This window comes from Lonchura striata, chromosome 4 (assembly GCF_046129695.1).
Source record: "Lonchura striata isolate bLonStr1 chromosome 4, bLonStr1.mat, whole genome shotgun sequence".
Taxonomy (NCBI): Eukaryota; Metazoa; Chordata; class Aves; order Passeriformes; family Estrildidae; genus Lonchura; species Lonchura striata.
The window spans coordinates 70,399,837-70,426,120 of record NC_134606.1 but is presented as its reverse complement, the minus strand read 5'-3'; the positions used below and the strand labels follow the sequence as shown (position 1 = coordinate 70,426,120).

At 39.9% G+C, this 26,284-nt stretch overlaps 2 protein-coding genes across 3 annotated transcripts in view; one reads left to right on the top strand and one right to left on the bottom strand.

The window, feature by feature from the left end:
* The window catches only part of PRSS12 (serine protease 12), a 33,061-nt gene extending 12,974 nt beyond the window's left edge, over nt 1–20,087 (bottom strand). Inside the window, exons 1-8 of the mRNA XM_031504675.2 lie at nt 19,740–20,087; nt 11,957–12,095; nt 9,868–10,046; nt 8,417–8,567; nt 5,605–5,783; nt 5,265–5,406; nt 4,129–4,334; nt 1,024–1,165 (exon numbers count right to left, since the gene is read on the bottom strand). Of these exons, the coding sequence (XP_031360535.2) occupies nt 1,024–1,165; nt 4,129–4,334; nt 5,265–5,406; nt 5,605–5,783; nt 8,417–8,567; nt 9,868–10,046; nt 11,957–12,095; nt 19,740–20,058 (1,457 nt within the window). The 5' untranslated portion in view covers nt 20,059–20,087. The remainder of the gene's footprint in view (nt 1–1,023; nt 1,166–4,128; nt 4,335–5,264; nt 5,407–5,604; nt 5,784–8,416; nt 8,568–9,867; nt 10,047–11,956; nt 12,096–19,739) is intronic.
* METTL14 (methyltransferase 14, N6-adenosine-methyltransferase non-catalytic subunit) overlaps nt 13,877–26,284 on the top strand; it is a 35,911-nt gene continuing 23,503 nt past the window's right edge. For both annotated transcript variants that reach the window (XM_021554981.3, XM_031504676.2), the window contains exon 1: nt 13,877–13,942. The gene's annotated coding sequence lies outside the window, so the exon portion shown is untranslated. The remainder of the gene's footprint in view (nt 13,943–26,284) is intronic.

Below are 26,284 nucleotides of genomic sequence, written 5' to 3'. Positions count from 1 at the left end.
GCTATAGTGTAGTACTGCTTTTAAATAGGCTTTTACTAAATGAATACCAGGGAGTTTTTACAAGGTATATATTGTGTGTTCAGACATAATGTGATGATATTTGATTGGACAAACTTCACATTGTTAGATAGAACAAACACTTAATATTATATGTATTTCTTCAGCTCAAGTTTCTTTATAGATACACTTGGAGAAGACATTTCACTAATTTCCTGTTGTATTTCATTACTATTCTGGGTATTTTTCAAGTCTTATATTAGTACTGCTATTTATATATTTGCCCTATAGCTAACTTTTTGCTGCTCTTGGGTATCCAGAAGAAAAATGCTGATGAGCGGTATAAGCCTGATTAAGTGATTTCTTTCAAAAGTGACACATATATTGCAGTGGTTTTAATTGGAGGGCGGGTTTGTTCTGTCAGGTCTATCCCTGTGTTAAATTAAGTTTATTGAAATTACTGTCATGCAGACTAGAGCCATAATCCCTTGTGTAACAGTTTCATCACATATTTGAGCTACATCAGATCTAGCCAGATCAGTAAAGGAAGGAAAAACTCCATTAAATTAGGAATTCAGTTGCTGGTGTGCCTGCATCTGAATCTGCAGTCATCATATCCATGCCTCATGACAGTGGACACTGACCTGTTTTTGAAATTAATATGAAAACTAAAATTTTGTATTGATTTAATAGATTTAATAATTTGGAATATTTAACTTCTAATGAAAAATACTTAGTAACTTGCACTAACTTGCATTTCTGCGGCCAGTCAGGCTGGCACACTTTTGAATACTAACATTCCCATTCCCAGTTATGCTACTTAATGAACATTCTTTTTGAAGACACAGCCTTACTACTTTTCGTAGAAATAGTAGAAATACATTTTCCTACAAGAATCCCAAACTGACAAGTAGTAAAATACATACATTATCTTATTAGACACGTTTGTGGTATTTGGTTGCAGCAACTTAAGATTTTTAGATACAGAAAACATAACTTGACAAACAGCTTAATGAGTTTTCTTACTTGTAGCCAAGCTGTCGGCAGACTACAGCTGCATCCTTATCAGACCATCCATCATCACAAATTGTGCCCCACTGGCCATTGATAAAAATCTCCACACGTCCTTCCTTCTTATTCTCACCATCCATCAGCCTGATGGGAGGACCTGGGAATAAATTACTGTTGTCAGCTCACAGCAACAGAAGCAAGAACTGGTACTTCTGTTTATTTTCATTATATTTCGTACAACTGATATTTACATTCAACAAGCCTAATATCAGTGGTTAAAGTAGTCATGTTCATCCTGGCTGGCAAAATGAAGCAGTTTGTACAAATTACAAGACAAATACTAAATACTACTGTACTTTACTCTTCAGCTGATTCCTTCATTCCAAGCCAATATGTGACATAATTCAGAAATTGACCACAATTCTATACAAATGGTAGAAAACACCTGAGATACCTTTGATGCGATACCCATACAAGCTGGACAGGTTTTCCTTACAGAAACTTTATGGATGGATGTAACTGTATCTCAGTCTATAAATCTATTCTCAAACTGGTTGCTCTTGCTCCTCCTAACCACTGCAAAAATACCACAGCATTGTGTTGAACTTCAGCTATTCATTATCACTATGCACATTGTTCTGCAGCATGTTATTCTAGATTATTTTTCTAGCAATTTAAATTGATTGTTTATTCACATACATTCTTAATATGAAATTTCACTTATGTGGACTAGTCAGACTTAGTTGATCATGGTTTCTGCAGTGCTTAGCCTCTAGTTAAGTTTTGACTCATTAGGCAAAGTACATACTTAATTCTTACTTACTCTAAAATTCCTCTGTAGCCCGCAAGCAATGCAAATACCCTTAAAACAGTTATGAATTCTTGTGTGGCCTCTTTGTAATGGTCAAGGGAGACTCACCTTCTCAATCATTTTGTATAGCATACTTTATCATCTTTAATATACTCATGAGAGTTGCTTTTTAGAATAATGGAAAAGACTCTTCCTCATTCTTCTAACCTGTTCCTAATATTTTCTAAATATGTGAGGATGAGGGATTACTTAATTGCACTCTTAAAGCAGTATTTTGGGATAGCTGCACTTGCTATTTAATTCAGATTTGTTTAGGGTATGCATAACTTCTGTATACCAAACATGAATCTGGTCAGGGCTAGTTAAACCCTAAGTCATTAAATGAATGAGGAAATATTTGAAGATAAAATCCAAGTATGTTTGCTTCCAATGTAATTTAAAGCATATTGTTTATGTTGGAGTTCATACTGTCTGGACAGTTACATTGATTAACTTCACCAGCATTCTGTTTACTTATGCTGTCGTGATCTTACTGAACAAATGTCATTATTGTAGTATATCCTATCTCCTTTTTAGTGCTCTGTATTATCTGTATTTCCTTAAGTCCTATCATCTGTTTTCTCTTTTGTTTTCCACTGAATTTATCCTTATGGGAAAAAAAAGCTTTTTCAAATGCTGAGAAGTAAATAGTAATAACACTTTGTCCACTTTCCAAGAAGAAATCTCCTAGGAAATGTCAGATAAACGGTCTTATTTTCTTGTTGAACTGATATGTTCTGGAAGAATACAACTTAGGTGAGAATTGTAATTCAATTAACCAAATAGAGGCACAGAATACTATTAATATTTTATTGTTATTTATTTATTGTTTAAGTAATATTTTATTGTTATCTCATCATCTTGTGGTTTAGAAAACATATCTTTATTTATGACCAAAAAATTAATATAGCATTCTGGCAGTAGGGATGTGAGAATGTAACCATATGGATGTATTTAAATGAATCAGACTCCTTCAGCAGAGATATTTTATAGGAATTTGAGCAAAGTGGCACAGATGGTTTGCATCTGGAAAGACAGCAGTCATGGATTGAATTCTTGTTATTTTTGGGAAAATTCTTTCTAACAAATAGGATTTGATATATGTACTGCAACACAAAACAGTCATTGGATGTTGAGAGAGCTATATTGAATAAGCCTGTAAAGAGAGAGAGACTCAAAAAGTACATGTGGAAGTGCTGAATGATATAACAAGTAGCAACACTGTGTAGTAAAACCATGTTGTAGTTTGTGGGATAAACCTTCAGACTGTGATTTCAAGGAAACAGGCATATAATACCAATTTCAAATTCAACTGAAACATTCTTGAGTAAGCTAGACAACATTGGCAGAAATTTTCTAAACTACTACATACTGACAAGCTACACACTTCATGTAGCAAATTGTAAAACAAACTTTTTCAGAATTGCTGTGCAACCCATTGTTCCCCTGTAGTTTCTACTGCACATATGTCATAGACAGAATTATTTTGTAATTATCTGCATGTGGATTTAGGAATCTTTGACATTTATTTGTTTATAGTTGTTTCTATTTTATTTTGTTTATATTTTTATCACTGTGTAATTGTTATTTTTCTATAATTTCTTATCAGTCTTTTTATTCTCTTTATTTTCACACAAGTTTGTAGGCCTTTGACATTGGAACTAACTCTTTTATCTGGGTGTGTAGTATCATTCTGTCCTGGTCAGCGAGTGGGGCCTATTGACCCAGACACAATATAAATGATAGGCTGTAGTAACACAGAAATAATTTCATGCATCTCACCCTTCCTTCTTGCTATCTCTGAACTTCCCATCTTCTCCATATCCCTTGTTTTGTATTGTCTGAATGCAAAGCCGTAGGAGGATTAGTATTGATTTGTATTCCTGAGTTCTGTCTCCAGCATTTGACACCAGGCATTACTTGGAGGTTGAGAAGTGCCAAGTAAAATTAGGTACCTCATCCTGAAGTACTGAATAGGTTCAAAATCTAATGGAGACTGAGACTGAGACTGAGCATGTCTAGAATGTGACTTTGTTACCGTGCAAATCTGGGTTGAGCTTTAATGTTCTGGATGCTTACATTCTAAACAAAACTTGATTACTTCCTGTGATCTTCAGGAGAAAAGTTAAGGGTTTTTCCCCTTCCTGTGCTTTCCTTGCACCCATCTGACAAATACCAGGATATTGAGAATCCTTAAGTATCCTGTCCTTTGGTTGGATCTGTATCCACAGCAATACTCATACTGTGACTTCAGCAAAGAGCTTCCTTACCAAGTGTGCGCTTGTGGCTGTCATTTTCTGGGTGGCAGATGAGTCTGACATCCTCCTGATGGTTGCAGTCATGCTTCCCCCACTCCCGCCAGGAGCACTGCAGAAGGTTTGTCTCCTTCCCAGAGCAGATCACATCATCCAGCCAGATGGGCCCAGAGCTTCCTTCTGAGTGGCTCTCTTTTTCCATACCTGCACTTTTCCCATACCTGCACAACACAGAGGTATGTTTTGGTCCACAGTGATCAGAGGACACATGTTGCTTAAGCATGAGAAAAGAAACTGATATTCCTGAGGAAATAAAGATTTCTCCAGTATTCTCAGTAAGCACGTTCAGTTAACATTAAATTCAATGAGAGCACCATATGCTGCCTCTTCAGTATTTTTTTTTTTTAAGGAATTACTGTTACATTAGTGCAAACTTAAGAATGTAATGCCTTTGATTAAGGCTGCTCTTCAACCAAGCATATGGCTGGCTCAATGTCTCTGAGGCTTTAAGCATGTTCTTAGTATTCTGTATACATTTAAATGTCACAGTCTGAGACAAAATCCTTTTTTGAATGTCAGCTGTTACAGTTTGAAGGCAAGACAGCAGTCATCTACTGAGAGTGTATCTTTGTAGCCAGAGATCAGTAGGAAAAGTAGGGAAGACTGAATGCATAAAACAAATGGGATTTTTCTAAAATGCATTCAATACATAACTGTTCCAAGGCCAGGCTGTGGGATTTTCTGAGGTAGTGCAGAAAGAATTACTCTTTGAAAATACCTGTCATTAATGACTGTGCAACAAGCAAAGATTTAGAAGAAGCAAGCTTTTATAGGGGAAATAGAAATCAAAATCAATTCTTCTCTATAGCACCTGCATTGATCTCAGCAAAAAAGAGAATTGGAAGGAACTTGGTGAATAAAGGCTGCTAAATCAGGCTTATTGAAGGTTTTCCTACCTAAACTAAGGCCTAAATACCTCTGTGAAACTGAGGAAAGCAGGCTTTAATGGATTTTAACTTGGTTGTTTCTTTGAAGCACTCAGCTAATATTAAAAAGCAGATTCTTAAAATAGGGTCCATGTAGGGTTCATGTAACTGTTCGTCATCATGCTCAAGTCACTGAGTCAGATATCCAGTATCCAGTAATCTTACTTAAATCCCAGCTGCCAGCAAACCACCTGCGTGTTCAGCTCCGTCCAGCCGTCATCACAGACCGTGCCCCACTGCCCTGCGTGATAGACCTCCAGGCGGCCCTCGTGACTGCCCTTCCCACCTGTGAGCCGCAGTGCACCCTCTGTGCCCGGAACAAGGGAAAACAAAAACAAGGATCAGTGTTTCTTAGGTCTCATTGTTGTTCTAAAGCAAAATCAGTAACATTGCCTTTACTGCATCCATCTGGGTTTGTGCCTCTGCAAACTTTAGAAGTTTTTTCCAGAGCTGGGAACTCTGCCTTTGTTCCATTTTTTCCTGTGATGATTGATGACTGGAGTACCTGTGAGAGGTGTGCAGGAAACACCAGCATCTTCTTTGTGGCCACAGTTGTGTTCTCGCCAGGAGCTTTTTGGGCACTGTTCTATCGAGAGTTCATTTCCCGTGCACTGTACTTCATCCAGCAGCACGGGGCCAGAGCCTTCTCCAAAGTAAGCTTGGCTCCATGCCCTGGCAACACCCCTGTGGAAATGCAAGGAGCACCCAGTCAGAAGGAAGCATGCTGGAGATTTTCCTTTCCTGTGCCTTTGACTTTTAACTTTCCTAGGAAAGATTACAGATGAACAGCTTGGGTATGAGGATTCTAATTTTAATACTCATTTAATATCTATATGTAGTAAAAATAATCCAATATATATTTCTAAAGTGACTTTCACCTGTTGTCCTCAAAGCACATTAATCAAATACCCAGGTAAATGTGATTGTTCCCTATTTAGTCCTGTGAAAACCACATCAAAGAGATCTTAAGTGACTTGACAAGTGTCATTATCACCCATCAGCAATAGAAATAAGAACAGGAAGCAGATCAACAACTAGCCTTGTTTGGGGTATATTCTTTGTCAGCAGAACGGATTTTGAGCACAAAATACTATGTTCATTTGAAACACTCCATTGGTTTAGAATTAAAGAAATTATGCAGTGTTTAAACCTTTATCATCTGTCAGGATTTTTTCAATTCTATTTAAAACATCATGTCTTTCATACATAAATGTTAGCCATGGTTTGGTTTCTTTCCACTCAATGTTTTCTCTGTTCCTCTATTTGCTCTAGTTTGAAATGGCAAGATTGAAATGTCTAAATTTTGGATTGTAATAATTTACCTGTCTAAAGCATTAGTTTAAATTAACTAAAAGAACAATATTGTTTTTCCAGTGTGTCTGATAAATGTATAGAAAAATATTAAGGAAAAAATCTTTATTCATTAAGCAGCTGGCTGAAATCAAAGATATAATGATGGACTGCTCTGAATGCTTTTACATTTTATACCATATTCCAGTAAGAGTCTCTGGAGTTAGGCAGAGACAACACATCCCAACGTTATAACCAGGGGAATTTGTGTCAAGCAAAAATTATTTAGGAAAACAAATAATAAAAGATGATACCGTTATTCTCCACCTATTCATGGTAGATTCATATTCTGGAGTATTACAGGAGTGCTACAGAAAAGTTAAAGGGGTATGGGAACCTACTTACTGAGAAGCTTTAGTTTTACAGTTTCTGGCATGTTTCCAGATGGATTAAGAGTATGCAAATTTGGATTATTTTTAGTTCTTCAGAACTGGTCTACTGCCACTGTTGGTAAGTTCATTTCACTTCAAATTAATTAGCATGTTTGTTGTAACATCTTGCTTACTTGAGAAATTCTGTAACTCTCTAGACATATTTCAAAAAGACTTAGTAGGTTTAGCACTGTCTCAATACAATTGATTTACTCAGAAAAACAAATCAAATTAGAAGCATCACAGCACTGCACTTTGTGATGATTAAATATAAGTAATAAAAAGTTTTAGTGTCATCAAGAAGGAGGCAGGCTAAGAGCATTACACTTGTCATTAGTATACAGAAATGCAAAGCAGGGCGTGATAACTCCCCAAACCTATTAATAGCAGCCCAAGCCAAAAGCAAGAAAAGGCTGCAGGAAGATAGACTTTCCATTAGGTATTCCCAATTGAAAATGTGCAGCAATATAGAAAGACAACATAAAATAAGCTGGGGAAAAAAAAAACTGATGTCAGAGGAGCATATGGGTTCCTATATTGGCTCAGCAGGAGATCTACAATATTTTTAACTAGTTCACAGTTCTCATCTTTCTGGGCTAAACAAATACATTCTGGGAATCACCCATTAATGTCACAGAACTTTCTACCTTCAATACCACTTCTTTCACTTCACTGTAGACCCAGCAGGCAATTTCTGTTCTAGTCTCCTCTGCATTTACCTGCTTAGTTCTCATCCAGTCTGTCTCAGAAATAATCCCCTTCACCTGCATGGGGTATAACCCAGCATCTTCTCTGCTTCTTGCTCCTAGTTCTTTCCCTCTTCAACCCTATTGGTTCTTCCATCCCAGTTTTCCTCATCTCCTTCCTCTCTGGTCCAGCAGTTTTCCTCTTATTCTCCCACCTCTGCAGCATTTTTCTGCAAATACCAATACTTATCTTCTGTGGGGTATCAAAATCCCCCCTGGATGTTAAGAAAGTGAATCAAGAAAATCCAGTTCTGCTGCTGTAGTTGTATTCTGGACCATGCTTAGTTCAGACAAAACCACTGACAAGCTTAACTGTCAAAACTTCAAACAGATCTCTAGCTCAGTGTATGCAAACTGACAATCTTCAGAGATGCATGATTTAAACAAATGTAGAGACATTCTCACAAGCATACCAAAAAACATATCCTTCCTGACAAAGTAGAGTTCTTGTGCCAAAGCCAGGAGGCTGTCAGACTCTACAGTAAAATGGATCGTAAGGATTTAAACAATCAAGAATTTATTTTCTTCACTACAGGTTTGGATTTAAACTTTACAGGAATTGTAGTGAGTTTTCATACAAAGTCAACATTTATTTGGAGACATTCTTTATCTGTCTGGCCAAACAGACAAAATAGGCCCTATCATATGACACTGAAAACTGGTTCCAGGGAATTGAAATTAATGTCACTGTACCTGAATCTTCTATAAATAAATTTAGTTACTGCTCCAAACTATCAGTATTATTCTAAAGGAGCATTTTTTTGACAATTACACTTCTCCTAGCTTCAGCTGAGGGTCTGATAACTCTCCTGCTTTGCTGCTGGAATAACAAACATATAGAAAAACAAACCCAAAGCCAAGCTGCCGACAGACAACTTCAGCATCTGCGTCATCCCACTGGTCATCACACACTGTGCCCCACTGGCCACTATGGTAGACTTCCACTCTTCCTTCGTGGGCATTGCTCCCACCGGCCAGCCGGATCGGAGTGAATACAGGGCCTGGGAGCAAACACAGGATATAGAACAGGTCATTCAGGTCCTAAAATATCATCCTGGTAGTAAAGAAGGAGGAAGATGGCTTAATGGTTTCTCTGACATCACTCAAGAACCACATTTTCTTTTTTCCACTTAGATGGAAAACCTGAAAGTAAAGTGAGTTCCCTTATGTTCCACTCTCACTAGCTGAAAAATCTTACACATACAAGTAACCATATTGATCTTGAATTACCTAAGTGTCACAGCATTCACAGACACTTAGTGCCGTAAGGCCAAATACTGAATCAGTCAGTAGAGCTACTTTTCTACAAGTAAGAGCAAAATTGGATAAAATCTGAAGTAAGGGATAAAGATTATGTGAAGGACACAGAAATAAAAATTCCTGGGTTTTCTCATTCCATTAGCAAATTCAGTCAGAGCAGTGAAATCTCTTTGACTGTGGAGTCTCAGTTGAATTGTGCAAGTATTGTTCCCTGCTTGCTTCCAGTCTTAAAATCAGTAGCTCTCTTCTGGTGTACCAAGAAACTGTCTTGAAAGCATCACTACTAAATAAATCTATAATAATGGAAACAGTTTAACACCATATAAAACCCCATAATTGCTGTAATGTGAACAAGGTTATTTTAAAGTTTTAAACATCCAAATGATTTAAATTTGAGTAATACTTGTATAACTTTCCAACCAATTAATGCTACTATTTAATTCTTGGTTATTAAAAAACCCCAAAACAGCAATACTGAAAGCATTTCTCCAATTTCTTACTAGTGTGTCATTGATATGAAATAAGGGGGGATTGTAAATTCTTTAAAAGGCTAGTTGCAATAGAACCTGAAAAATGTAAAAAACATTTATTATTTTCAGTTTCTTTTGGCAAAACTCTTTTGTTTTCATTCTTTAATTAGTCTCTTAGTTTGAAAAGATTCTCCCTTCCCTCTACTCAGTAGTTTTCTAAGACCAAAATTTTCTTTTAAAAGCCATTTATGAAAATAGTGCTCATTATTAATAAAGCTATAGGACAAAAATGCACCCACCTTCTTTGGATAAAACCATAAGTAGGATAAGAAAGGCAGCACAGAACTGGCTGCAGCTACACGTTGTGGTTTCAGCTGAAGAGATTGGCATTGCCATCTTCCCAGCACTGCCAGCCCAGCCCTCCTCGAGGCAGCAGCTAATGATGCAATTATTCAATCTGTATAATCTGTTCCAAGAAATCTTAACACTTTTTCTATTTTAATTATTGTAATTATTACAACTTCTACTTAAATAAAGCAAGGGCTTGAGAAAAACATATGTATTTTTTTACCCAGGGTGGAGCTACATGTGACAGCAGCTGCCATTTTTTGAGGACATGTCCCATCTTGCCAGGTGTCTTTTTCACATAACAGTATATTTTCTTCATCACCACGACAACGCACTTCACTCCAGAAAACAGGAATAAGGCCTAATGCAGAAAAGGGTATGTGTTTTGCTGTACCTTTTTCCCTGTAAAAATAATCAGGGTAGGGTATCAGAGTGGGAGGAAGGGAAGTGGAAACATTTTCTCATATATAAATCTCAGAGGAGGAGAGAAAGGGCTTTCTTCAGTGGTGTAAATTCATCACATTTTCATACAGTTCAGCATTGTCTTCTGCACAAAGAAAACTAACAGATGTGACCCAGTTCTCACTGTTTTGTTGTGGGATATTTTAGTACAATGACTGTTGCTGCAGAGCCAGCTACATTCCTGCTCTCCCAGTTCTTAACTACAAAAATCAACACAGAGTCCACAGTCCATAGGTGAATCTACAGTACCAGCCCACTGCAGTTACAGTTCCAGGAGGGGTAATGCCACCAGATCTTTCTCCCTTATTCTGTCCTTTACTCCATGAAGACATAGCATGCTCAGCCCATAAATGCCTTGTATTGTGACTGTGATGATGGGGTTGTGCAACCACCTCACACACCATTAGATCAGGCCCCCATCCATTTTTCTCTATTCAGCCATTCCCATCCACCCAGAACATTTTATAAACAGCTCTCTTTTCCTTCTCATGCTGAATCTACAGCAACACTTATAGAGCCACCTTCTATTCCTTGCAAAGCACTGAAGTTAAAACAAAGCCCAAGTAGGGTGATATCAAAGGAACAGATAGATGGAGCACCTGAAAAGCACTAGTAATACCTCATAAGTTCACCTGGTGGTACAGAGATCCAAATTTCTGCAAAACATTCAAGATAGTTCAAACTTTTAGCCACTGTTTGCTTGGGGATTTTTTTGGCCTGGGTTCAGCTTTGAGCTATTTCTACTGAAAAGACAAAACCATTCACCTGTATTGCTGAACTATATTTGCTAACAGCGGTCTCGTTCAGCTGAAATGTTCAGGGTATGGAAAGCAGATAGGACTTACATGAAACAGAGAAGGAACTACTGCACGTAGACAGCTGAAATCATAAACAAAATCACAGCCTCCAGATGGCTGAACTTTTATTGCATCTAATCCTTATATTTTTATAAGTTGGCATGGTGCGTCCAGATTAGTATTGAACATTATAAACCAGCTTAGATTTAGTTCTGGCTAGCAGTCTTAAAAAGTGGATTAATCATTAGGAATGTCATGGTGCAAGTCTGCTATAAAAGCCTCTTACTGCTTGTAGCAAGCAAAACCAATGCTTTGGTATGTGAGTGAAAGAAATATTAGAAAGGCAATAAAGGCAGCCAAATTATGCTAAAGGGTGCTGTCGATTAACTCCATTCTGGCAGCAGTGGGAAGTAGTGGTCAGCAAGGACAGTACAGGGATTTTCAACCTGTCCAGTATGGCTGTAGCTCTAAAGTGTTGTCATATGCCAAAAACGTAGGATGAGTTCCAGGTGTTATTTGGCATACTACTATGGGTGATTACTAGGATAACCCCTTGCCCCTGAGAATTAGGAGCCCATGTAGAGTCTAATCCTGGCCACATTTACATTGTTATAGATTCAGTAACCTCACTGGAGGTGTTAATTGACTTGGTTAATCTCAGATGTGTGAGATCAGGACTGGACCATGTAATTCTGTACATGTGGACATCTTCCATTTGTCCAGTAGAGGAGTTTGTCGAAGCTTGCTGCCCTGTTCACACATTTCACTTTGAAAACAAAGCATTTGCATAGTCTGCTCCTATCCAGAGCCTATCTTCAGCTTTCTGAGGAAATACTCGTTTCCTCTTTGAAGGGTAATGCAGATGAAGCCAGCAAAGTATTCTGAGCAGAACAACTTCAGCATTCAAACACTTTCAAACAGAAAAAGCAATCATCAAACAGAAAAAGCAATCATCAAACACAAAAAGCTCTCAGGATTTACAAAGTAGATTGTCCTTTATACTGAAAAATCATGAAAATTATTTGACTGGTTTTTACTCAAACTGAAACTTACCCAAGTGCAAGCTGTCGACATACAACTGTCGCGTCATTATTGTCCCAATGGTTCCCACAGATTGTTCCCCAGATTCCATTCAAATAAACCTCCACTGTACCTTCAAACTCATTCTTGCCTCCCCGGAGTCTCACTGACCCTAGTTACCAAAAATTAAAAATAAAACAATTACACCTCCAAGATACTCTATTGCTCAGTTCATGCATCCCACACAAAAGACTCTGAACCTCATTTTCCCTTAGTTCTTGTTTCATGGATACTGAGCTTTTCCCAAGAAACATTCTGGCACACCTAACATTCTCATACAGTGATGCACAAATTAAGAGAACCCTTTTTTAACATGAGGAAAGCATTATTCTCCTCATACTGCAACTGCATCATATTTTTGATCCTTCTGATGCTACAACTTAAAGATCTTACAAGGCATTTATAGACACATAATTATTGAAATGTTATTTCCTCTACCCAAATGAGCAAAATATATATATGTCTGTATATATATATATATGTATGCATGTGTATATTTGTATAAAATATGCTATACTTTTATCTTTCACAGAATTCCATTGACCTTAAGGGAATCAGAAAATAACCACATGAACTGCATAGCTTTTGCTCTGGCCTATGTTACATTATGCATGTCACAGATGACAGCAGTTTATTTTAGCCAAAGAATGCATTGGTTCATACTTTTCTCAGACAAAAAACCACTGCATGTAGTTTTATTAATTCATGAGAGGTCTTTACCAAACTCTCAGACAAAGCAAGCTCAAAAGCATAACAAATGGTCTAAAATAAGTGGGGAAGAAAAAAGTGTTTCTTAAGAGCTACAGAGCACAGAAATCTAAGAAAATTAGCAGATCTTGCAGTTTTGTATTCCAGTAGTTTACTTGAGATGTCTGATGCATCTTCTGTTGAAGTGGCACTGGTAAAGGTGGGGAAAAGCTGGTCATAGGGATAACTACACAGAAACAGGAAAAACCATGACAGAGCAGTAACTCAACAAGAAACATTTCTGTTAAATTATCAAACATAGCCCAGCTGTATGAATTCGTATTGCCTGAAATCCCAGTTAATCCATCTGCCTCTGTTCTGTGATCTACTTAGAAGCTACACCATCATCCAGTTTGCAGGGGTTTTGCAATGGGATGAAGATAGTCAGTGCTTGTGCCTACATTTCATTGTGTCTGTGTTCATCTTTGTGTAAATAATAATAACAATAACAATAATAATGATAATAATAATAGGTAGATCCACTTTTTCTTCTCAGCTTCTGTCCTGGGTTTAGTTCAGTGTATTTTATAAAACCACAAAACCAAGAAACTGCCAAATAACTCAAGGAATTAATTAACCTCATGTTTAGCTTGGCATGATCCTTTTTGCCTCCTATTTACTTTCTCAGCAGTAACTTACTGTGCACTAAATTACAAACAACATTTATTTGACTCATGTTACAGAGTGAGCTATCATTCCTGAGAGAGGATTATTACTGTGTCAAATATAACTATAGTGTAGACATGTTGCACATCATTTGTCTGTCTTTAAAATTTTTCTCTTTGTGTTTTTCTGTATGGGTCACAGACAGAGTTTGGAATTCTGTTTATTTCTGTTCTTCACCAGACTTTTGTATAGACTATTATTTTCACTTGAAACATCAACTGCACTCATAGCAAAGTGATTCCTGACATATCAGAAAGCAAGTTTGAAGATGTCATCTCCAAAAATAAGTTTATTTTAGTGCATGATTACTTACAGTGCTGCATGACACCTACTGAAATCAATACAGTGCTTCCTGAGTACACATTACACAATGTTTCTATTCACATATTTGAATAAGGGAGTACTTGAAGAATACAATTTTTCTTCTAAAGTCTCCATGGCATAATATGGCTCACTCCTCTTTCTGTATTTACAGATTTCCCAATGACAGTGGTGGAAGAACTTAGTCGTGTACACACAGCAAAACACACAAGAGGATTGCTAAAGGTAATTTTGTAACCAATTTTAAATAGTCTTGATTTTTCACCTAGTTAAGTTAATCTAGAAAGAATCTAGAAAGAAATAGAAAGAAAGACCATTTTTACATGTAGCTAATATCAAGCCTGCCATTTAGTGGAGGTAACCAAATATAATGTATGTGCACTTTGAAGTATGTATCAACCTCTGTCATATGACTTAAGTTATATAGCAAACATATCAAAGGGTACTAATGAGAAAATTATTTCTCTGTTGTTTACTCAAAATGTTGCGGTATTCAGACACCTGGTAGTTATATTACCAGTTCATGTTACAGTAGTGATACCTCATAAAACACAACCTCAACATCAAGACTTTCATTACAGTGGCTTAGTTTTTCTTTCTGGTATATAAAAACTCTTTCTTCATGATGAAACACAGCTCTGTGTTTCCTGTGTAAATTGATCCTAGGGAATTGCAGGATAACAGCAGGATCTGCCATCATGTGTGTTTATGCTGTATAACCAAGTATCTGTTTATATATTAATATTTTAATTGCAAGATAGTGTTTACATTGTAAAATTACCAGGAAACACTTTTTCACTTCATAGGAAGCAAGAAACATAGTATTTAACATGATTGAAAGGATACAGGTTAATTCTTATTTTCACTGGTTAAGTCTACTGCTGTTCCAATGTAAGGCCTCAAGCACCCAAACACGTGTCTCAGGGGCTTCCTCTGTGCTGCCCCTGGAGCACAACAACTCTGCCGAGGAGGGCCTGCATTCCTTCTTACCAAACATGTCCAGCTTAAGTGTATGCACTGGAGGCTCTAGGTTCCTGGAGTCAGAGATACAGTAGCATCTCAAATTTTAAAACTATAATTTTTCAGCACTTTTAGTTGCTGAAGAAAACTAAACCTGTTGGGAGTAGAGCTAATGCAGTAGTATCTACTCTTTCTACTCTCCACCAGTTCAATATGGTCTCAGACCTCTGCTTAAAGTGCTTATCAAACCTACTCTCCCTCAACAAAAGGGAAGAGCAGCACCAGGATCCTGCCCGTGGCTCTGCCCTCCTCAGCACTGGTTAGGAAGAGGGAGGATGAGGAGAGGTGATGTGACCCCACAGTAGTTAGAAACTAGGGCACAGGACACAGGGCAGGCCTATGAGACAGCTCTAGACACATACTGTGGTCTTAGAACAGGCTTAATTCAGCCCTTTATTAAAAAATACAATCTGCTGGCTTGACAGAAACTCCTTCACTTGTAAAAATTAGTCTAAATACTCAGAAAGTATATATACATTTATGTAATTTTGTTTTAGCTGAGGTTACTGATGGTCAGTTCCTGTTGTTTACATAATGTCTGGTAATTTTAGTTGTCCTGGTATCTGCCCAAGTCAGTCTTTCCTATCTGCTATCACTGTTGAAAGGAGATTAAGTTATACTTGCAAATGCAAGGAAGTAAGGGTATCCAGTGGGTGCTGCTGAGACTTGCTCCAGAACACCTGCCATATAGGCTGAAGATGAGACACTCAGGAAAACAGGGGGAGGAAAACCACCCAGCCAACTTTTAATTAACTCAAAAAAGCAGAAGAGCTTCAAAGGAATTGCACTGTTGTGCTTGGCCTCTTTTCCTATGCATTCTCATGTACAGAGTTGCTGCGTAACTTCAAACCCTCTTTAATTTTTTGCATTTCACTGGGAATGAGCATCATTACTGTGTGGCTGAATTGCAGATAGGATGGGAATCACTTCCACTTCTGCTGTACATGTTAGTGCTGCAGCAGTAGTGTTTATGGTGTTGGATAAAGGCATGCCACAGTTTCTTGGTAAGCACCTGTCCAACAGTTTGCAATTTTGCTGTAAATGTAGGCTGGGAAAGTAGAAATCAGAAGTAAAGTTTGCCTGTGCCTTTCACCCTGGTGCAGTGTGCTCTGAAATGGCAATTTTAAAGCAAAGCAAAAGAAGTCACTTCAATTTCAGAAATATGTTAAAACAACAAATATTTGTATTTCTGCCCTAATGTTCAAGGTGTTACAATGTGGGATAGTGCTACAGAAAGGCCCTGCACTGACAATTCATGTCTGTTGTCTTGGAGTAAATTAGGTCAGTCCAAATTGACATCAAGTGTGAGGATTTCCCATGCTCTGTATCCCATGGGATCACACTGTTACTCGTAGTATTTAGAATACATGGGGATGATCCATAATACATATAAAATGGTCTATCCCAGTTTCAGAATAAAACTAGTTCACTGATTTGTATGAGGTACTTGTAAAAAGCTGCATGTAGCACAGGTAAAACTTAACATTGGTTCAAATGAATGGAAACTTCCAGGATCAGGCCTGACTAAAATCAAATAAATGAAACCTGTCAACTTCAGCAAAATTATGCATGGTGCTCACTGTGATCAATGAACACTGTTGTCTATCACTTTCCTGAGCACTGCTCTTAGTCTAAAATTACAATTATTTTCTCCAGGCATCTTAACCTTGAAAAAGGGTGCCTTCAGTAGAACCACTTTTTAAGAACTATCTTGAGGTTCACTAACAGTATTGCATACTCAAGGATCCTTACATTAGAATTTTCATAAATATTGTATACACTGAGTGTGTAATGTGCTGTGTTGGCTCCTCTGCAGTGCTGAGATCCATCATGTCAGCAATCAATGGTTTAAGGCTCTGACAAACAAAACTGAAACTGAGCAATGTAACAGGCTCTGAAGGACTGCAGTTGTCTTATGTGAGCAGAGCAGGAGAAGATGAGGGGTCTCACCCTGTGCAGCTCTGGTAAGAATGGTTCCAGAGGAGCTGCTTCTTAGAAGGAAAATATGGACATTCATGTTTCAGTTCTAATCACAAGCTATTAAAAAAAACCAAAGTCCCAAAAGTCATTCCATCAAGTGCTTGTACTATAGTAAAACAGGTAGGGAGAATAATCTAGTTTTTAGATTATGAGCCTGAGGCTTGATTCTTCTCTCACAAAAGTTTACTGAAACTTTATTTGATTGACATTAGTGGAATCACCTTTTGATAAAAGCAATTTTAATGGAAAGGTTCTAAAAGTTGGAGATGTGTACTTTATTTCCAGTTCTGCCACTGACCTCTGCCAAAGGCACTTACCCTGTTTTGTATTGGTCCCTCTTCGTAATAGAAAAGCAAATAATTAACCCACTTGATTCAAAGTGCTTTAAATTAGATGTGTAACATAGCATGAACAACATATGCACAAAACTGTAACTATGTGCCACACAAACATTGTGTGGCAGCAGCTGCTCCCAGGTACTGAGCTAAGCCTCATTCTTGGAACCTGACTACACCACAGGTAAGTTGTTATTAGCAGCAACTAAAATACTAAATTCTGGTGGACTTAGGCTTTGTGTAGAGAGTATGCTCATATTCATTTATTGTCCTCTCTGATATCCTTGGTTAATCATGATAATTTATATATATTTGTGTTTCATTTACTTGATTTCAAGGCATGAATAAGTAATATTACCCAGATATTTTTAGAAGGAAGGAAATGAAACACCAACACCTATTATTTTAAACAGTAAAACTGATTTTAGTCTAGTACTGTACAATATAATTGCAAAGGCACTTTAAAAAATTTTCATTCTTACTGTTTAAATATAAAACAGTTTAATATATACATAGGCACAAAGTTTAGCCAATTAACTTTGCAGATAAGTCATAATATTTAAGCTAGAAAAACCCAGAGATTTACAGGTAAGCCTCTGAATATGGCATTGAATTTAGTTACAGCAGGTGACGAACATGGAGTATGGGCTTCCTTAGCCCAGGTACCAAAGCAAGAGGTGCAGTGAGTTTCTCTCTGAGCAGTCTGTCCCTCTCTAGCTATAACCACATCATGACATTGGCTCACTGCACTCTTTATGCTTCTTGTAAGAAAGGAACATACTTCAGAGGGAATGTTACAATAATCTTTTATTTCTGGACAAATGGCTTGATTTGTGTCCATGTTCCACCTTTAGCCATCTCACAAACTCTAATTCTTTTATCTTCCCCCATGGAGGCATTTGGACAGACATTGGGCCTGGTGATGCCACTGGAAATTTACCACTGAGTCCAAGAGGAACAGATGATCTGTCCATTACAGAGTATTGACTATTGTGCAGTAGCTGTGTCTGCCCTCTTAGCAGGGGCCAACCTGGATTTCCTTTTTCTGGGGGAACAAAGCAGCATTCTGAAAAGACAGCTAAACCAAATTCATGTCATATTTTTGGTGGTTTTTTGCCTAAATCCCCTTCATACTGAACTCGGAGGGGATTCTGAAGCTTACGTTACTAAGTGCAAGATTGGGTTCATAGCAATAAACTGCTGTCTTCTTCACTATTATATTAGACCAAGTCCTCATAAAGTATTTTGGGAACCAGACTGAAGAATTCTAAAAAAAACTATTAATATGCTGGGCTAAATTAGAGAAGCAACTGTGGTACCCTCTCTGAAAGTGAGATCAGTTAAAGGGCATTAAGGCTTCTGGGGTTTTTTTCATCTGTGTCTAGGTATCTGTTTTCTCCTCCATGCCAACAGCTGCCTGGTATTCTTCCCAGGGAAACATCTGTACTGCATAACATCATTCTGTCTTCTTGAAGGATTACATTTGATTTGGAGCATAGCTTTGGAAGCTTCATTTTTTTAATGTGTAATTGATCAATAGGGACCTTGGTGCCTTCATATCCTCTTCATGGGGTATTTTGTACCTATATAATTATACGTATAATTATCATGTTGTTCAAACTAGCTTTTTTTTTTTCACACATGTTCTATAGGTACTGTTGGAAGAGAAGGATACGAATCCTTTTCAGTCATCTGAAAGTAAATTAATTTTAAAAAACCCTCACAACCCAAAGTCAGCTTTCACAACAAACAATAATATTAATGGTCAACCTCCTTGCTGATTTTGTGCCATTACAAAAGATGTAAAAAGAAGGACAATTAAGCAGGTAATTTTATTTTCATTTCAACAATTACGCTTGGTCATGTTTAGTATAGCTATATATAGGACACGATTCTTATTAGGTAGAAGATAATACCAACACAATGCAGGAGAAAATGTGAAGTCATTCAAACCAGACTGTACATCCATTTATTTAATGCCAGCATTGATGAAATGTAAAGCTGATCAAGAGCAGGATGCTGAAATTGCTGTTCAGTCCTTACACACTGAAGACTTCCACTGAAGTCAGTGGGAGTTTAGCTGGGAGTGTGTGAGGGAAGTGCAAATCTCTTTGCTCAGCTCACGGATGTTGTTGAGCACCAGCACTAACTTGTGAACCCCATTATCCTAAGATGGGGGGGGCAGGGGTGGAAAGAAAGTCATACTGTGTAAACAGTTCATCTTTGGAGCCAGGCATCCTTCTATTTCTCTTTCTGCCACTTCAGTAGATCAAATTCTTTGCCGGTAAGCGAACCCGGTTACAAAAAAGGAATGCCAGCCAGCCTTGACAAACTGAGCTTACTGAACGCTTATGGCACAGCTTTGAAACGCTATTCACCTAGCCAGTATTAGAATAGCGGCGGAATAAACCCGGTCGGGACGTTCGTCTTTCCCCCTGCATCCTCTGATGCACGAGTTGAACTCTCCTCTGCGAGCGGCTTTGGCTGTCACTTCGGCAGACGGTGTCCGTCCGCTCGTTGCCCGTTCCCTCCAGCGGCAGGGAAGCGGCTGCGGGATGGGAGAACGCCGCCGCCCCGCCAAGGCTCTCTCAGCGTCTGTTTCCCCCCCGCGTCCTGCAGCCCCGCACTCTCCCGCTCCGCTCGGCCGCCCCCACCCCGTGCCTCGGGCTTGCCCCCTCCCCGCTTACCTCGCTCGCAGTCAGCGCGGCCGCGCTCCGCCGCGCCCCGGCCGGCTCCGGGGGCGCAGCCGGGTCGCCCCGCGGCGCCGCCGGGCAGGGCGCAGGAGCCGCGGCGGCCCCGCGGCGCCCGGCCCGCCGCCCCCCGCCGCGGCAGAGGAGGCGCCGCCGGTGCCCAGGGGCGCTGCGCCGCGGGGAAGCCCCCGGCGGGGCAGCCGGCGGGGGGCTGTGGGGCGCGGGCTGCCGGGAGGCTGGCGGAGACCTGCCCCGGCCCGCGGGCTCCGGGGATCGCCCCTATCACCAGCGCCACCACGAAGCCGGCCAATGTCATGGTGCCAGTCCCGCCGGCTTGGGTCCATCTCCCCCTCTCATCGCGCCCGGGATGCGAGGAGGGAAGGCGGGGCCGCGGCGTCCCGCTAATCCCCCTCGCCGCCCGCCCCCGGCTGCCCGGCCCGCGGGGGCAGGGCGAGCGGGGCGCGGAGAGGCGCAGCCCCGGCGCTGCCGGCTCCTACCTGCCGCAGCCTGCCCAGCGCGGCGGGGAGCGGAGCGGAGCGGCCGCCTGGCCACGGGCACGGCCCCTCGGGCAGCCCCGGCGGGGTTTACAGAGGAGGCGCGTCCCCCGAGCCAGCCCGCGGGGTTTCCTCCCGTTCCCCCGCCAGCCTCGGGGCCACGACCTCTGTACCATCCCTCAGCCTCGCCGGCATCCCTCCGGGTTCTGCTCTGCCCCCGGTCCCACCGCAGCTCCGCAGGCTTACCTCACCCCTGGCACTGGGGCTCCCCTAGCAGCCACTTTCTCTGCCCTCGTCCCATGCCCCCGGACCTCCGATAGCCTCACAAAGAGCAGAAGGAGCCGGGACAGAGCCTGGCCTGGGGCGCGCAGCTTCGGGGAGAGAGGCCCTCAGGGCCGTCCGGGGCGGCACAGGGGATGGAGACATCCATCGTGTTAGCGGGGAACAAAGGGGCTGGAAACAAATGCCGTAACATATCTTCGAGGGTTTAGCATTATCCCAGTCCCATGTGCTCTGAATAGTAATCTGCTTATTTCTGAGCGCAGCAGAGATCTGCATAACCTGATCATCTCTGATTTCCTTGTCCCAACGGGATGGCTGTCAGTCAGATGGCTTCTTTGTCTCATATTCTTTGGTTGTTAGTTCAGGTCAGCTATACTATGTTTTACTTTACTGCTGGTTTTAATCTATGTCGTTCATTCTTGAGGTCCAGTTCTGCCTCATGGAGCACGTACGCTTTATTTGGCAATTGGTCTGTGAGTCTGTTGATTCACCTCTCCATAAGATCCTTTTTCCTCTCTAATTTTTTTGTCTGGAAAATGTTAATCTGGTTCTTGAGTGAGCACACACGTATTTACACTATCTTTTGTTGAGACAAAAGTCTAAAAGAAAGAGGGTGATTTCTGCTTTCCATGCAGAATGCCACATACAATCACTGAACTGTGCTCTTCCTTTAGTGACATCCAAACTGTTCAAAAGGTGCAAAATGCAACTTTATCAGTTTAAACTTTTGTTTATAAGAACAAAAGAGCTCCAATGCTAAGGAAAGCAGGTAAGGTAGTGTTTGGGTTGCTTGTGTTCATCTTATTTCTGCTCATCTGTGGTTAATTCTTTATTGCAGCATTACAGTTTGTATTTTAATCACTCACAAAGTTAAAGCATACTCTGCTGGGGTTTCTACAGCAACATGAAAACTATGCTATCACAGTGTCTGTTGCATTTCTTTGTGGACAAAAGCTCACAGATTGTTCTTTCTTGCTGAGATTTCTTCTGGGGATATGGATATGTGTTATTTTAAAAAATATCAAGACTGGAAAGAATTTAATTTGTTTTCAAAGTATATGACTATATACAAGACATTAGCCTGAAAACAACTCATTATGGCCATTTTTAAATTGTCTGAAATTCTGTTTCTGTTGTGACAAGTTGCTTGCTTTTATCCTATGGGAAGGACCAGTTAAAATCATGCTCAGCCTAGCTGGTTAAGGTTTCCTTCATTGCCTAGTAAACACCTTTTGGCATCAAGTAATAGCAATATTTCATTTTCCCTGACCTAAGCTCTTTTTCCAGCCTTCTGTAGCCTGGAAGAAAAAGGGTTCTCTTGATCAGCACAGGGGGAAGAGAACAAATGAGTGTGATGAGTCTTGCAAAGTGCTTCAGGCAAAGCTCTGAGCCTGGCACTTATTTATGTATTCTGATTGCATTGGCCTCTCCAAGGTGTGTGGGCTGTGCAGTGAACCTTCTTTACCTATTTGGGTAGAGGTATTTGTGCTTGAGCTTGCAAAATGGTACTCAGCAGGAGGTAGGGGAAAAGAGGGCAGGCTATTAGAGGAAAAAGGTTTGGAAGTAAGTACAATTCCAAAAAAGCATCAAGAACAAAAAGAAGCAGCGTCATAATGATTCACTCCCAAGGCACGGTTCCAATTTAATTGAAGGATCCACATGTACAGATTGACTCTTGAAGATTTCAGTTTTTATCATGATGATTGTTCTTTTTGATCTGCTCTTATAAGGAGAAGGAGCCTTCATTTGTTTTAGAAACTATAAATGAGCTTTCCCTATGATATGAGGTCTGTTAATGCTACAGAAAATAAAGCTTTTGTTACAATTTACAAATTAGGGACTCAGTTTGGCATCCATTCAAGACATTGATAGTAAACTCACTGTTAAGAGGAGGGGCACTCTTCTAAGAATCCTGGAGCTGATGGAATTTTTTGCAGGCTGTATGCTTTGCACTTGTCTTGCAGCTTCTGTCTTGGCTTGAGCATTTCTGAGTGTCTCCCCCAGATGGTTTCTCTGGTGCCTAAACAGTGTGAGCACATGCACAGTTTGTCCTGCGGCTCTGGCACTTACAGGTGCCATGCAGAGATCACTCTGATCTGCTTGACTGCTTTTATCACACTTGTAGGAAGCTCATTATCTCTGTGACTTCTGCCTCTGTCACATGTAGTCACAATCACTCAAAAGTTATTGGAAAGAGCAAAGACAAAGCAAGAGTGACATTTATAGACTGTGGTTTTGAGAACATTGATTCTTTTGGGCTTAAAATGGACTCTCACACTTAACAGTAAAAAACTGCACTATGCTTTAAGGGTGGACTTTACCTTCATATATTTAGGAACAAGGAACAGAGGATTATTACTCTGCTATAGCTCTAGAAAGATGCCAAATATGAAATGCTCTTAGTGCATTTAGCACCTTTAAAAGTGTTCTCTCTGCTGTACTAAACTGTTGAAAACTCATGCACAAATTGAATTGCTTTTGAAAAAGGAAATGCAAACAAAAAAGGAATTGCAAATTAAAAGGGAAGAAAAAATGTTTTCTTAGGAAAATAGGCAAGTAGTTCTTTGGACACCTCAAAATCAATCTGTGTGTTACATATAACTTGGATTCTGAAATAGCAGCATCCAGCTTTTCAGGAAAAAAAGGCAAAAAATGCTGAAAAATCATAAATCTTTGGAAACTGCTAGTTAAACTCCTGCTGCAGCACTGGGGGATTTTAAGTCAGTAATCTGTGTTTAACAAGACCTGTATTTTTATAGGAAAGCAAAGTCTTGTTATGGCCTTTTGGGATTGGTAGGGAACATAATCCATTAAGACGACATTACAGTGAGTGAACTGGCTCCAGGTGAGACCCATTCCCCATTTTGCAAAATGGTTCCAATACTTAGTCTCAGTATTTAGCTTGTGTTGACAGCAGTCCCATAGACCACCACTCATGACCAAAGCTGGGGAGTCTGTGCTGTGCACTAGCAACTTCTGTGACAGCAGTTGGAAACCATCTGCCACAATAGGTTTTAGTTTCTGTACAATTCCACAGGATTGGCTGCTTTTTTCTCTACTGATTTTTGATAGTCCCAACATTAAATTGTTGATAAAGAATAATAAATAATTCATAGTTATGAATGGATCTGACCACTTCAACACCCCCTGCTCCCCTCATATTTCCGTGCATAGATTCCTTAGGTTACCCAAGAAATGGAAATAATGGAAATATTCACATTATACAGAGCAGTGTGGGTTCTTCATAATATGCAAGGCTTTAAAGGAAACTTAGTCAAGAGCTTCCTTCATCCTAATAGCTTTCTAAAAGCACTTGATAGTTCTTCCCTGTGGCTGGCTCTGATTTTGCATCATGTGAGGATCCAGGTTATTAGAGGACTAATTTTCAATGAGTGGTTCATGTGAATAGGTGAAAATATCTGATGTGTGTGGGTTAACAGTGCAAAAATAGTAATCTTGAATTTCAAAACATTTAATACCCGGCATTTAAAATTCCGCTGGAGAATCAGTGTAATTCTGCTGCCATTTGAATCAATAGGAAAATTCACTGATTAGCCTCTTCCTGTGTTCAGTAAAGCTGCTTACCTTTATTTTTGAGTCACTCATACAGTGTGCTGTCAGCAGAGATTTTAGAAAAGCTGAGCACTTCCAGCTGTTGATGGAATTCAGTTAAATACTGGTGACAAGTAAAGGCCTGACTCAGTCCTGTCTCACTGCCACTGATAGCCCTATCCAAGGTATTGTCTCCTGCATTCCCTCCTGCCCACATTAGCATCAAGCAGCAGCACAGATGGGACAGCTCAGACCAAGAGCTGACTTCAGGCAACGAGCTATGTGAAAAGTTCCCCCAGGAAAGAAGTACAAAGCAGAGAAAATGTAATCAAATTGCCAGGCACCAAATGAAATTATTTCCTTACTGTCTAGCTAATAATTTTGGACTTTTTTTCCATATAATTAGCTAGGCTGGGGCAAATAGATCAAGTGCTGGAATAAATGGAAAAACTTGTACACGTGACCTAGTGGGCACTGGGTGAGATCAAACACCAGGCTGAAGTCAGGATTAGGAGAGGAAGCAAGGCTTCACACAAAGGAGACTTCCATGTGCAAAATGTGCTGAAATGAGTCAACATTTTTAGGATGTAAGTCAGCGCTCTTATAAAATAATTTTATTCATTAGTGTCATTCTTTTTAACTACATGGGCAGCAGAAATTTGAAATGCTGCCAAGTCTGACTCAAAATTAATTTGGGTTTGTGCTTATGTGGAAGACAATAGGCCTTTTGTCTCTAATTCCATATAAGCTCCATAGGGTGACCCTGCATTGCACAGGATGTCACTGAACAGCCATTAATTGATGAGGTTTCCATTAACACATAACACAGTGTGCACAGTAATGAGATCACAGGAAAAGCTTTTTTAAAGTGTTAAATACTTTCTTGTACAAGGAGCCGAGTTCATATTATAAGGGAATACAGAAACTGTTTTCCTGGAGCAAGGCAATAAGAAACTTGATTTCCTGAAGGAGTTCAGTACATGGGTGTATATGTGCTCAACACTGGGTTCCACAGACATGATGAAGTAACTGCAGTTAAAACTGAAGGTTTAAAACTGGGGACCAACTCTCTGTTGCATGTGTAAAGCAGGTTACAGGAGCACTGGAGACAGGATATGTCCATGGTGTTGCTACTATTTCAGCAACACCCAGGAACATGCAACTGGCACAGCATACAGGCCTGTTCATGAACTCTCAGTGCTGTGAGGTTTGAGCCTGGTTTGATATTGCTTCCCTGAGTAACCTCCAAGCACTCCTTATGCTTCTCTCACAGAAGCAGATCCCAAGTGTGCGGTGCCATGTGGCAGAACGGGTAGTGAGACTGGAATGTGTGAGCAGGAGAGCCCCAGCCTGCCTGTGGAAATACAAGAGAGGTGCTGCTTTATCTCCTGATGCTCACAGTGGGAAGTAAAGGCAGCATCCCATATGTTGCAGTCTGTTAACTGGGTGAAAGGGGAGGCTGTGTAGCCAGCCTATAGATAAGTATATTTAAAGAGGCAAGAATATGCCAAGGAGGATATTTTGAAGAAATGGTATAGAAAATCACATTTGTTAACAAATAAGCTTAGTGGAGTTTTGCTGAGAAATGGAACTTCAGTTCCAAACCTGACTACCCTGAGTCTATGTAGGATTTGATAAGTGAGTCAGTCCTTTAAGGGACACAAAATGTGGAAAAAAAAAAAAAAAAAAAGCGATGTTTTCTTCGTCATAAAACATACATTTTGGACTCTTTTTCATATAGAAGATGGCCCTTGCAAAAGCATCAACATTAGGTAAGCCTGCCACCGAGAAGGATTAAGCCTATTTATGCAAAACATCCCCTGTCACTGAGGACAACTGGTTCACAGAGCTGAGATATATGACCTTCTACAATTTCCTCTGACATTCATGTGTAGAAGGTTCCCTGAGGTTAACATGCTTTAAAAATGTACTTGTTTAAGTAAGTTTTTTCCTCACAAACAATCCAGGTAGTTCCCTCCAATTATTTATGTCTGGAACGGTAGCATTTGTCTTCTCTTTGCTCAGAGATAAATTTCTCAAAACATTTCTTAATAATACCTGTTTCAGAATTCTGCATTTCATTGTTGTGACGTGTAAGTGCAGTGAAAATTCCAAACCACAGAAAGTGAGGCACAGGCAGGGTTGGTTTGTGTTTTTGTTTTCCACCTAGCTCAAGTCCCACCTTCCCATTAGCAGCAGTGGAATGAGGCATTT